A 13,886-nucleotide genomic window follows, 5' to 3' on the forward strand; every position below is an offset into this window, starting at 1 on the left:
TCTTCTCTGTCTGCATTCATCTCCTTGTGGCAGAAAATGTCTCCACCATATTTGTGGAGCAAATCCCATCTGAACTTAGCACTCTTCATCAATAAATATGACCTTCTATTATAATGATCTGAGCAGACCAAAATATTCAGAACAAAAGAAAATGCATCTCTTTAAAAATACATATTCCATTGGAACATCTTAGTGATTTGGAGGGAAGGGAAAGAGATTTCTAAAAAAAAGATTCTAGCAGAAATAATTCAGGCATCCTGACACGAAGGGACAATATGATCACCTAGACTATCCCTTGCACTGGCAAGTTTCCTTAGGTTTAAACGTTCCCAGCTGAACAACTCATCCGGTCTTCCTTTTTTTCAGTATAATAATAATAATAAAAGAAAATTAAGCTGCAGACAACCAAAGGTTTGTGCCAAACACACTAAACCCACAACTTGGAAATGTGCCCAAACCACAAATGTACTGAATCCTGAAAACTGTTCAGATCCAAGTTGTGTTTTTTGTTTCAGTAACCAGACACATTTTCGTTTTAGGAAAACATGCACACAAAAATTCATTCATGCCACCCACCAATCTTTGATTAAATTGGGACGGTCTCTCTTTGACACAGAGTTTGCCATGCTGTCCCAGAAGAAAATAATGAGCGCTCTCTCTCTCTCTCTCTCTCTCTCTCTCTCTCTCTCTCAGAAGCCTCACACAAACACCATCCCAAAGACCTGGGAATGATAAATAATCACAGCTTGCTGTCCTACGAAACCTGGTGGCCAAACCACATCTCCATGCACGAGAGAAAGAGGCTATGACTGGCTGTAAGGACTGGTTACATTAATGTCCTGTCATGAGCCACAGTGTTCCACTGATGCACTGAATGCTGTGAGAATGGAATGCTGGATTACATGGGCTTTTGGTTTGATCCAAAAAACCGTATGCACCACTTGATTGTTAAAAAACAAGCACAAAGTCATTTACAAAAAGGTAAAATAATAAAACCGCGGGGGGGGGGGAATAATCACCATAGTTTAAAATAAATACTAAAACAGATTAAAATTACGGTACTTCAGTTATGTTCTTATGTGAAGAAACACAGGAACACAGGCAGCAGCAACCTTATGCCAAGTCCAATCATTGGCCCATCTAGTTCAGTATGGTCTACACTGACTGGCAGCAACTCCCTAAGACTTTAGACAGCGGTTTACTCTCAACTAGGGATGGAGTGATCTGTAGATTTGATTTTTCTCAATTTCTATTTTTTCTAACCTTAAATTTGGTTCTCCACATTTTTGCAGTAAATTGCAATAAATAAATGAATTTAATCTTCATGGAAAAAACCACAGCATTTTAGTGTTAATTTCTCCTAATACACACGTTTGTAGGCAATCTTGCCTATTATACACATTTTTGCAAAGCAATTTGCCACAATATAATGCATTGTTATTAATATATGCATTTTTATGCAGACTTTACCTTCAATATGCATTTTCTTATACATCACTTGGCTGCAGAACCGCACTGCAAATCTGAAGGAATGTGGATTTTAAGGATGCCTGCGTTTTTGTTGGCACTTTGTTTCAGAAAGTGTGAATTTGGTAGGTTCACCTTTAAATGCAAACTGAATCAAATTTATCCCCCATCTTTTCTCTTGACCCTACCTGGAGATGCTGGGGATTGAACACAGGGCATTTTGCATGCCAAACTGATGCTCTACCACTGAGCATCTTTCTTTCGGAGAGACAGAGAGAAAGAAGTTGCACAGGTCCAGCAACCCAGGATTTTGCAACTGTACTGACACATTTATTCCAAGTCAAATGCAGACAGAGAGGGTGTGTATGACAAAGGCAGGATAGGGGAGTGCGGAGACTATCCATGTCAACAATCCTAACTGTGTTGACAGGATACCTCAACCTCTGTGCCCAGCCTTAACACCTTTCTTAACACCTGTCTCAGTTGTCTAGGTGCTGCACAAGGAATAAGGAAATGCAAGCGTCTCTGTCTGCAGGTTTATGATTGACAAGGAAAAGAGGACAGAGAAGGAAAAGGCAGGCAAGCAAATTCACCCTTGCACCAGTAGCAACCCTGAAATATAAATACTGTATTTTTTGCTCTATAAGACTCACTCCCCCCCAAAAAAGTAAGGGGAAATGTGTGTGCGTCTTATGGAGCGAATGCAGGCTGCGCAGCTATCATAGAAGCCAGAACAGCAAGAGGGACTGCTGCTTTCACTGCGCATTCTAGCTTCTGAGATTCAGAATATTTTTTTTCTTGTTTTCCTCCTCCCAAAACTAGGTGAGTCTTGTGGTCTGGTGCGTCTTATAGAGCGAAAAATATGGTATAAGCCACAGAACATGAGTGCCAGATGTCAAGGCTCATGATCCAAAGACTCTGCATAGAGTGCAAAGGGGCAGTGTTGTGGCAAGCAGAAATCAAGCACACAGAGAGAGCACTGCAACTAATGCAGCTCCTCTTGATGTCCACTCCAGAATGGGGAAGCTGTGACTCTCTATTCCTGATGAGGAATGGTTGCGGGAATTGGGTATGTTTAGCCTGGAAAAGAGGAGCCGGAGAGGAGATATGATAGCAGTCCTCAAATATCTAAAGGGCTGTCACATGGAAGATGGAGCAAGCTTGTTTTCTCCAGAGCGCAGGGCCCAAACCAATGGATTCAAGTTACACAGAGATTCCGACTAAACATCAAGAAGTAGTTTCTGATGGTAAGAGCTGTTCAACAGTGGAGCAGACTCCCATGAGAGGTGCTGGACTCTCCTTGCTTGGAGGTTTTTAAGCAGAGGTTGGAGGGCCACCTCTTATATATGATCTAGTTGAGATTCCTGCATTGCAGGGATTCAGACTAGATCACACTTGGGGTCCCTTCCAACTCTAGAATGATATGATTCTATGAATCTGCTTCCTTCCAACCAAGCAAGAAACTATGGTTGTTCTTGTTTTTTAGGAGTTGGAATTCATTTCACGCTATCTGTGAAGGTCTCTGCCCTCCAATTTTTTTTATTGAATTTAGGATTATGCATGTTACATGAGATAATAGTTGGAAGCATCCACCTCAGCCTTGAGAGTGAAAAGCAAGCACCAGTGACAACAAACAAACAAACTCCAACAATTACGTATGGAATACACCAGTCAGAAATTAAATTATGATGGAATCTACCAAGCAGTATGGTTGAGGGAAAGGAAAAGTTTTAGACATTCTCATTGCTATGGAAGATGGAGCTCCTCCAGAATGAAAGCTGGGTGATCGGGGCGCAGTTGTTCTAACAGTTCCAGGTAGGGTTGGAAAAGACTCCCTGTTTGAAAACCAGGAGAGCAACTGCCGGTCAGTGTAGTAGACAAGACTGAGCTTGATGGACTGATGGTCTGCCCCAGTATAAGGCAGCTTCCTACGTTCCCTACCCCATTGTACATATGTCAAGAAACTGAGGTAGAAACACCTAGAAAGGTTCTAGACTTGGAATCACAGGTGAGGGGAAGGGCTGAGGAAGAGGATCAGTGGAAAAGGATCTGCTTTGGACACAGAATGTCCCAGGCTCAATCCTCAGCATCTACAGTTAGGGCTCAGAGAGACACCTGCCTGGAACCCTTCAGAACCACTGCCTGTCTGCCTAGATTGTTCAGTAGCCTGACTGCATGAGGCAGCTTCCCTGCAGTAGACTCAGCTTCCTGGCACTGCTCAGAGAGGCAGGCTACAAACTTTTTTTTTTTAAGGATGGGGATCTACAACAAGCACCAGCACTGTGTCCTCCTGGGGCAGGAAGGCCCCAGCAGCCGCCTGGCAGTGTTAGATGCTGGCGACAGCCCTGCAGCCACAACATCTCTGTAGTAGCCACATCTGCAGAGCCACACAGCTCTTTGTGGCACAAGTGTCTCTGCCCGCACCACATTTGTAGAGCAATCCCCATCAGTTTGCCTCCCTTGGCTAATAAAAAGGGCTGGCTAATATGTTCTGGAACCCAGAAGGCAGCTGCAAGGTTATGTCCTGCAAGGTTATGACACACACTCCCTGCGCCTGTACAGTGTGTGGCACAGGGTAGCCTGGGCTAGCTGCAGAACAGTGTTGTGGGGTGGGGTGTGGGGACTTCCCAGGCGGGCCCTCTCCCTTTAATTGGTGCTAATTGCTGCGTCTGTTCCTGCTGGCCGGGGAGATGTCATGGTTGAAAGGCACAGAGGGGAACGCTGGAGGAGCTAATCCGGCTTTCAGCCGCTAAGCCCCCTTTCGGAGGCGTGTGATAGAGGGGCTCTTTCACAGAAGGCACAAAGCCTGCAGGAGGAAAGGGAGAAATAGGAGATGGAGCCGACAGGAAAAACTTTCACACGGCAGCTCTGCTAAGCCGCCTTTGTGCGGGTGGACCCGTCAGGGGTGTCTTAAAGGGACACTGCCTCCCTCCTCCCCAAAGCCCTACGCCTGCATTCCTTTTTCTCTCCTCTTGTTCGCCTTTTCAGTCCCATCTGCCAAAGGGTTGACCCCCATAGATCCGCTAAAGGGGGAAATCTCCCCAAAGTGTTTGTTCAGCTAGCTAGGAGGGGCGTTCGAGGGAAGCGCCAATGACTTCGAGAGACTTTGGGCCAGGTCTCTGTTGAAATTTATCACACTCCTCGGCCTTCCCTGCATTGAGGTTGAGTTTCCTGCAGTTTCCTGGGCTGCTTTCTGCTGAACCGCTTTATTCATTTGAGAGCTGACAGAGGTGCAGGCCATACTTAGTAAAGCTTCATGCCACCAGAGTTTCCTGCTGTTGATTCTGCAGTTCAGTCCTCCTTAGTACTTAGCAGTCTGGACAGAGGTTCAGTGACATCAGCGTATGTAAGACTCAGTTGGGCAACCTGTGGTCCAAGGGCCTGGTTTCCATGCAGATCCTGGTCTAATTTCATTCCGGTGGCAAGGAAGCTAAATGGAGTGTCAGCACTGCCCTGTCACTTACCCACCTACCTACCTACCTACCTACCTACTGCCTGCCCTTCTGCTATCCAGCCCCCAGGCCACTGTATTGAACTTTGATTGCTGCATTTCGGCTGATGCTGCCATTTTGGTTTTCCTCCACAATGAACCAGAGGCTGCCTCAATTTGGTGCATCGTTGGATAAACAAAATGGCAGCCATCCAGGTGCTAGGCTACTCTATAATGTTACAAAGAAAGAAAAGTGGTGGTGGTGGGGAGCCTGTTGCACCACTGAGCTACAAGAAAAGCCCTCACTTTGAGCCTTCAGGAAGGCAATAACAGGAACCTCTTAAATCTGGAGCCAGCTATAATACTTACAGGTCCCCTAACGGTTTAAAAATAATCTGCATTTGTTGGAATATCAACGAATTAAAACCAGTCCATGCCATTTCTGTGGCACCCATTACTGAATTCATTTGGTTTCAACCTCCTTCGTACCTCTCCCCATGTCTAGCTACTATTTCCCAGGGCTGTTTAATTCACCATACACAGGGCTGACAAGCATTCCTCCAGGCTCCTCTATTGGGTTCTTGGGACTCTCTATAGGCCACAACCTCTCCCCAGACAACACCTTTCACCATCCCTCCTACCATTCTTCTTGGCTGGAATGTGCCCTAGAACTCTGACCATGCATCTAGGCTTGTCTGGATCAGTGGCGTAGCGTGGGTTGTCAGCACCCGGGGCAAGGCAAGTAATTTGCGCCCCCTAACCCGTGGATTGCGCCCACTAACCCGTGAAGCTGCCAGCTTCTTCTTGCTGCTGCCTGGTCTGGTCTGGTGTGGTTCTCTCCCATGCTCAGCGCTGTGCTGGGCGGCCGCTGCACTGTCCCTCCCCCAGATAGTCCCTCGCTCTCTCTCCGCACTGCACCGCACGCCTGGCACCCCCCCCCACACACACAGTGGGCGGCGACCCGGCAGCTCGGATCGGATTTGCACAGCCAGCACTTCAGTGAGAGAGAGTGAGTGTGCCAGGTAGGGGCAGAGAGTTCGAGTGCGAGCGCGCCCCCCCAGATGTTGCGCCCAGTGCGGCCGCCCCCCCTGCACCCCCCACGCTACGCCACTGGTTTGGATGGAGAGGGGTGTGTTTACACCCGTCGTTTGGGTCACTTTTACATCTGGCCCTGCCCAGTACTGATATGCCACCCCTGAAAAGTTCTCTAGGAAAACATGGGATCCTCAGGCTGAAAAAGAATCCTCCCTCTCAAGGTAGATAATTCTCACATGTACCTACTGAAGTCCAGAGAGGGTAGACAGGGGAGTGCATTTGTGTGCAGAAACTTACCTTTCAGTACTAAGGTAGAATGTACATCCATTACTCCGCCCACTTTTGCTTCTGGCCCCGCCCACTGCTGGTACCCAGACCATGGGAGGTCTGGAACAGTTCCCCACCCCTGACCTAACAAAATAGGCTGAGAGCACTTGCATATGACAGCTCATGTCACAAAGAGCCAGTTGTGCAACAAGTTGGGATTTCTGCGGGGGCCAAGGTAGGGGAGATCAGCAGTATTTGTTCCTATGTGATCTCCCCAACCCAGGTTTTTTGCTTTTTTGTTTTTGCTTTGTTCTGCTTGACCAGAAGATTGGCTGAAACCATTCTAAACCAGATAGCAATGTACAGCACCAGGTCATAGGAGGCGACGGGATGCAGAAAGATAGGAAATTCTCTTACCTAGGCACTCGTTAGCCTCCCTGGCGGTGGCCCTCTGCCACGGACGGTCATAATGGAACGGTTTGCAGCGGTCGCACTCAGGGCCCTCTGTGTTGTGCTTGCAGTCACACACCAGCTTTCCTTCTTTGTCCTTCACACAGCGTGAGGCATGCCCATTGCACTTGCAGCGCCCCCCGACCTGAAACTCGCCCACAGCATAGTAGTACGAAGAAGAGCTAGCCGCGCCATCCTCGTCCTCGTGGTCCCGGCCCCCTAGTTCCCGGAACAAATGGGGGCGGCTGAAAATGACCCGGATGTCCGTGGCCGTCACCCAATCCTGAAGGACGGGGCTGTTGTCAAAATCTTGGGCTGACGGACGCCCGTCCAGAGTGCTGAAGGCAATGAGCCCTCCTGTCAAGGGGTAGAGGTCGGTGTGCCCATCAGTGCACAGGGCCTCCTGCTCGTTCTGTTTGGTGACGGTGGCTTTGTTGGGCTTGCCGTAGATCTTCCGGCACTGCGAAGAGTAGTACTGATAAGGCACCCATGTTTTGCCGTAATCCATGGACTTGAAAACAGCAGCTGACTCCGGACGGGGAGAGCAGAACTGCAGACTCACATAGATCACCTCAAACTTCTTGCCCAGGGAGAGGGTGAGGGTGATATTCTGGGGCGAATGGTGCAAGGTCTCTGAGCGCCAGCAGGTCATGTTTGCAGCAGTGTTGAGGTCTGTGAGGTAGGATGCTGGGTGAGCTTTCCGGGGGTCGGAAGAGTCACAGTGGCGGGTCGCTGGCTTCCCGCATGTGCTGGATGCATGGACCTCCTTCCCAAAGGCGGCGTTGACAAACTCTGGGATGCAGCGGCGGGGTGCCCCCTTTTCGTCATAGCAAGGGTCAGGCGGGATCTGCTGCACCGCAAAGGGGTTCACAGCCTGAGACAAGTCTAGTCCGCAGGCAGTCAAGAGCAACCACAACATAGACAAGGGGTCCATCCTCCCAGTGAGAGATCTTCAAAAGTCACAGAAACCAGCTTCTCTCTAAATGAAAAGCAAATGTTGTGTTAAAATGGTTCCAGTTGTTCACTTGGGATGGGGGCTGGTGAGAGGACAGGAGCTCAGGCTGCAATATGTCTCTGGTCTAGAGAAGGGAAAGACTAGAGAGGAAGTAAGCCAGGCAAGCTTGCAAACATTTTCAGCTCATGTCAAAGATTTGGAGGAGTAGCTGAGTTGCTTAGGACAGGACAAGAAGCAATGGGTTCAGACTAGTGGAAGGTTGAACATTTTTTTAAAAAATGCTATGCACCTGCAAAGGCAATTCAGCAACATCACAAAGAGCTCAGGGAGATTGTAGAACCCCCTTCTTTTGATGTCCCCCCCCCCTCCCTTGGGATGTTGCAGAACAAAAAGGATATCCCTTTTGGAGTTTCTTTGCATAAGCTGTGGGGAAAGAGTCTTTGCATTCCTGCTGTGAGCCACAGTGGGAATGGAAGAAATCCTACTTCTTTGTGAGGAGACAACTATTGGCATCTTGCTTATCTGTTTAACTGAGGCCAGGATTGTCTCATAGCCAGTTATCTATCAGAGCCAGTTAGGAGTGATTAGGGTGATGGGCTGAGGAGAACTGTGTTCAAGTATCCACTATGCCACAAAGTGCAATTGGGACAGTCACCTTCTCCCAGCCTGGCCTACCTCAAAGGGTTGCTGTGAGGACAACATGAGTTATAGGGGAAGGAAGGAACCATGTACACTGCCCCAAGCTCCTTGGAAGAAGAGCAAAACAAATACTAATAGAAATAAATAAAATACTATAAACTAACTTTGCTTTTGCCAAAAGATGTAGGCTGTACACAGCCGAACAAGAATGTCTACATAGGCACAAGGTGAAGCTGGGTATAATGTGGATTGTGGGGATCAGATGCAGATCAGCTGGGATGGCCTCAGCAGTTGGCACTATAGGGCCAAGACTCAAGACTCACGTAAGTGTGGAAGCAGAGGCATGACTTAAAATGAACAACCGCTACCATTATCCTCACTCTCTCATTCTGGATAGTAGCACAGTTTGGGGAGAGAGACAGACAAACAGAGATACATTGTGATAAGTGATAAGGTGACCCAACTCAAGGCACCCTGCCCCTCCTGATGCATTTGTGGGTGCTGCACATCAGAGCACATTTGATCCTGTAAAATGGTCCCTGCAAGTAAGCTCCTCAGTCCCGAGGTCCAACTGCAAGGCAAAGTGGATGGTCTCCCAGTCAATCGTAGCTGGAAATGTTGGGATAATGGGGGCCAACAAGAATCATGAACAGGTGAGGGAAAGAATTGGTACAAAACAATAAGAACCCACATACAGGCATATAGATATGCATGGAATTCATTGCATACGACCCTTACAGAAGCCCCAAATGTGGTTCAAGTCTGTGCCTCTGACTACAACCTCAAATAACTGGAAGAGGCATAGCTAAATAGTCTGGCTCTGTATAAGGGGGCTTCTTTTGTTCCTGTATTGTCAGTGCTGAGCTGCTGCCAGTCAGTGCAAACTGTGCTGAGCTAGAGTTTCAACCCCTTTCTTGCTATCTGTGCTCACTCCTTGCACAGGGCTCTAGTTAAGTGCCCCCCTTTCCCTCCCTCCCTCCCTCCCTCCCTCCCTGCACATTCCTCTCCTGGCTTTGCTTCTTTTTAACTCTCCCGCCCTCCTCAGTTCCTCCAGGTGCCCTCCTCCTCTCCAGAGGACAGTGTGTTCCTGCCACATGCCGAGTGAAAATTCAAAGGTTTAATTAGCTCCTAATGCCCCCAGTAGGGAAGCCAGCCAGCTTCCAAAACCCAGCATCCCACATCAAAGGCCGAGGAGGAAGGTGTGAGCCCAGCGGGGCTGATCCAACCCCACTGGGCAGCTATTCTCTGGAAGGAGCAATGCTTGTTCCCACCCACTGCAAAGCCAGGGCAAGAGTTTACTCTCTGAATGGGATGCTAATCAGGCAGTTTCCCGCCCGCCTTCATCCTGCTTCGGGTTCCCTTTGAGCGGCTTGTCCCTTAGATTATGGAGCAATGACAGTTACTAATGGAGGCGGCTGGGCTGGGTGGGGAGATCCCAGGCTTCCTAGCAGCAGTTAAGACGGCTTCTTGTACATTGTCTTCAACTTGAAGTTAGAGGCAGACTGTGGTTCCTGCCTTGGGCTCAAAAAATAAACAGAAAGGAAGGAGTTGCAAATCAAGATGTCTGCAGACCAGCCAATATCCCCCAAGTCTGATGGGTTTTTCCAAAGGCAATTATATAAATTCAGGGGGAATAAGGCTACTCAGTTGGCTTCTATCTGCTGTATGTACTACTTCTAATATTGTGAGTGGGACAGTCCAGTTGGTCTCATGTCCTGCATGCAGGTTTCTGATAGACAACTGTGTGGCCACTGAGGGAATAAGACACTGGACTAGACAGGCTTTTGGCATGATCCAGCAGGGCTCTTCTTATGTCCTGAGTAACAGTGAGAGAGGGCTCTTGTGTTTCTTCCTTGCCTGTGTGCTTCCTGGAGGGACCTAATTGGCCACTGTGAGAACAGGATGCTAGACTAAATGGGCCTTTGGTCTGATCCAGCAGGACTCTTCTCCTGTATGGAGGAGGAGTATTGCATCCACATTTGATTTCAAGCATAGTGGCCTGGCCCACTGAGCAGGGCCAGGGAAGCAGAGTGAAGGATGAGCAGGGGGAAGAACCACATTGGATCATCAGACAAACAGAATCTACCAAGCCATGGGTGGATCCCAATTGGTCCAGGAAAGGGCCGTCAGTAGCTAAATACATTTGCCAAATGCCTAAAGTCTTTTCAACCCCCAAGGCTTGTTACTTCCAGAATGCAGTTTTCAGCAAACTAGTACAGGAGGGACTGATTGTTAAGCCACCCTGGAAATCGTAGCTCTTGGGGTGGGGGTGGGAAGGGTCTCTCAGCTCCTGTAACCAACCACAGCTCCCAGAATTCTTTGGGGGGAAGTCGTGACTGTTTAAAGTGACACGATAGTGCTTTAAATGTTTGGTGTGAATGTGGCCCTAGTTAGATACAACTCATTCTCACTTTGGGGCACTGTGGGTGATTAAAAATTACAGCTTGTAGCCACTAGGCAGGCACCCACCACAGGGACCCTGACAGCAGGTGTTGGCTAGCCTGTGGACCCTTCCGCGGTGCTGGCAGGTACCTGAGAGTGTGCGAGGTGCTGGTGCCAGGTCTGGGCCAGCCACTCTGTCTAGCCTAACCTACCTTGCAAATTTGTTGTAAGGGGAAAATATTGGATTTCCACAGTCTACGCCCTGAGCTGAGACAGTAATCTGATAGATAAATAAAGAAAAATGAATTGCACAACCTAACGCAACCTGAGGCATACTGCCTGCCTGGATTAGGAAGGAAGGAAGGAAGGCGGACAGCCAGTTGAAAAAAAATTGTCTGCATTTTTTTTACATTTGCAAAAGAGAATTGCTGTTGCAATTTGGGTACAGGTTTGCTCTCTTTTCCATGCCAAAACCACTAATGGCCTTGGAAACTCCTCCCTTACTAGACCAAGATATGGCAGGCATTTGGGCTGGCTGCTTAGGATAACACCTGATCATAACAACTGAGAGTGTGGTTGTGGGTGGAGAACAAGGACCCAGGAAGTGACTAGGTTGTCCTATCAACCACTGTTCAGTTTGCTTCATTCACCAGGAACAAAAGAAGATGTGTAACACTGAGTCAGATTCTTGGTCTATCTAGTTGTTTTGTCTATCTAGTTGTTTTCGGGACACCCCGAAACCACCAAAATTGCTGAGTTTTTCAGTTGACTTGCTTAAGATCCAGGACAAAGCACCACCTTTCAGAAATCCCCCCTGGACATCAATTCTGCCTTTGAAATCCTGGTAATGTCTGGGAAAATCTGGACATATGACAGCCCTATGCTGACTGGCAGCAGCTGCCCAGGATTTTTGGCAGGAGACATGCTTCCAGTCCTACCTGGAGATGCTGGGTATTGAACCTTGGACCTTCTGCATGCAGGTGCTCTACCGCTAAGTTACAGCCTTTCTCCCAAATGCAGTCTGTAACTAAATCTTGCAATGAAGAACTATTGGATTCCGGAACCCAAGTGCTGCATTCCATCGCAATCCAGTCCTGTGTGTCCTGTACATCAATCAGTGAGTGTTCTGTTTAGAGGTTCTTGCCTCCCTTAGAGACACCCTCCTCCTAAAGTTCTGCTGCCCTTCTGCAAACCTAATCAAGCTAATCCCTCCCTCTTGGAAGATGCCATTTTGGCTACAGAAGCACCAACACTTGGAATATCTCACTTGATCTTGGTATATATGTTCAGAACATGCATTCATTTTTTGCTTCATGTGAAAAATTTGTATCCCACCCACTTTCCAAGAAATTAAAGGGGATGCATCCAACCCTACTCAGAGTTGACCCACTGAGAGCTACAATTCCCAAAGTTCCCTGGGAAGAGGGATTGATTGTTAAACTACTCTGAGAAGTGCAGCTCTCTGAAGGAAATAGGGGTCTCCTAAGAATTCTCAGCACCCTTAACAAACTACAGTTCCCAGGATTCTTTGGGGGAAGCTATGACTGTTTGAATTATGGTGCTGGAGGAGACTCTTGAGAGCCCCATGGACTGCAAGAAGATCAAACCTCTCCATTCTTGAGGAAATCAGCCCTGAGTGCTCACTGGAAGGACAGATCCTGAAGCAGAGGCTCCAATACTTTGGCCACCTCATGAGAAGAGAAGACTCCCTGGAAAGGTGGAACGATGGAGGGCACAAGGAGACGGGGACGACAGAGGACGAGATGGTTGGACAGTGTTCTCGAAGCTACCAGCATGAGTTTGACCAAACTGCGGGAGGAAGTGGAAGACAGGAGTGACTGGCATGCTCTGGACCATGGGGTCACGAAGAGTCGGACACGACTAAACAACAACAATGACTGTTTAAAGTAGTATGACAGTGCTTCAAATGTATAGTGCATGTGGGGCCAAAAGTGAACTAGATGGACCAATGATCTGTCGGTATAAGGCAGCTTCTTGAATTCCCATCGAGTCACATATTTCTCTCACACAGAGAGACACACATTAGTCTGGCAACTTATTCAGCAAATCTCTGTGCAGTTGGTGCAGAATGTCATAACACATAAGGAAATCAGCCACAGCTTTGTTGGCTGAAATAACAACCAGCAACGGGTCTACAACTGTTGCTCCAGTACCAAAGCGGGTGGGGAGGGAGAATGGGGGAAGCTATATCCAGCCCTCCTATTTTATAGTTTGGGTCTAGGCAAAACGTCTCTCCCTGGCGCCCGGGATGATGTGCATTCTTGGCCAAAGGATGCCCTAAACTCTGGATGTGCCAGATTGCTTTGCGCGGTGCTGAATCAATTCCAACAATTTGAAGGGGGGGGGGGGAAATAGATACACTTGTTTTATATTAAAGGAACAAGGGGTCCTTAGTAGAGAAGTGAGCCAGCCAAGTAAGCAAGCCACTGAGCTGGGTTCTGTGCCCAGCTCCGCCAGAAAAGTATTTTTGAAATATTAATTTCAAAATATACATTTCCCCCCTTTAAGCCAAGAAAGTGTGAGGGATTTCTTTCCATTTAGCTGTCACAAATGTGTGCATTCTTATGGCCATGCAATCTCTCTCACTCCCCAAAGATGAATGATGCAGAGCTTAAAAAGTCAATACCGGCTAACAAAGTTAGGCGACATACAACTCCCCCCGCATGGGCTAGTAGTTCAATAGTTATGGGAGGAGGCAGAGCCCCATTCAGGCACCCTTTATATTGTGCATTCATGATGAGTTGTGCTCATTATGGTATCGTGGCAGTTATACTGCAATTCCACTTTCAATACTGTGCTATTCCTCTCACAGAGCTACAGTTCCCAGAATTCCCTGGGAAGAAGGACTGGATGTTAAAGCACCCCAGGAAACTGTTGCTGTGTGAGGAGAATAGGGGTCCCCTAACTACTCCCAGGCCTCATGAAGACTTCCAACTGTGTCACGATTTGCAGGCACAGGTCCGAGCATTTTTTTCCCTTTTGTCCCACCAGGAAAACCTACTGTTTACTGCTGAATCAGAACAAACATCAACCAGCTTTCCCATGATGCTTTGGAGGAAGCCATGAAAATGGTATCGTAATGTTTTGTGGTGCAGATGTGGCCCTTGAATTGCCTTGATCTGACAGCAATGTGAAGCAGGAAAGAAAGAAAGAAAGAAAGAAAGAAAGAAAGAAAGAAAGAAAGAAAGAAAGAAAGAAAGAATGTCTAAGTACCAGCCCCACTGAATTCAAGCACCAAGC

General features: G+C 47.8%; 1 protein-coding gene across 2 annotated transcripts in view; it reads right to left on the reverse strand.

Annotated features, from left to right (window-relative positions):
• NTN3 (netrin 3) overlaps positions 1-13,886 on the reverse strand; it is a 112,527-nt gene that overhangs the window by 70,076 nt on the left and 28,565 nt on the right. For both annotated transcript variants that reach the window (XM_083473676.1, XM_083473675.1), the window contains one exon: positions 6,617-7,628. In XM_083473676.1, coding sequence (XP_083329802.1) covers positions 6,617-7,583 — 967 coding nt within the window. In that variant the 5' untranslated portion in view covers positions 7,584-7,628. The remainder of the gene's footprint in view (positions 1-6,616; positions 7,629-13,886) is intronic.

The sequence above is a fragment of the Podarcis liolepis genome (assembly GCF_965112155.1).
Source record: "Podarcis liolepis genome assembly, chromosome: 14".
NCBI lineage: Eukaryota > Metazoa > Chordata > Lepidosauria > Squamata > Lacertidae > Podarcis > Podarcis liolepis.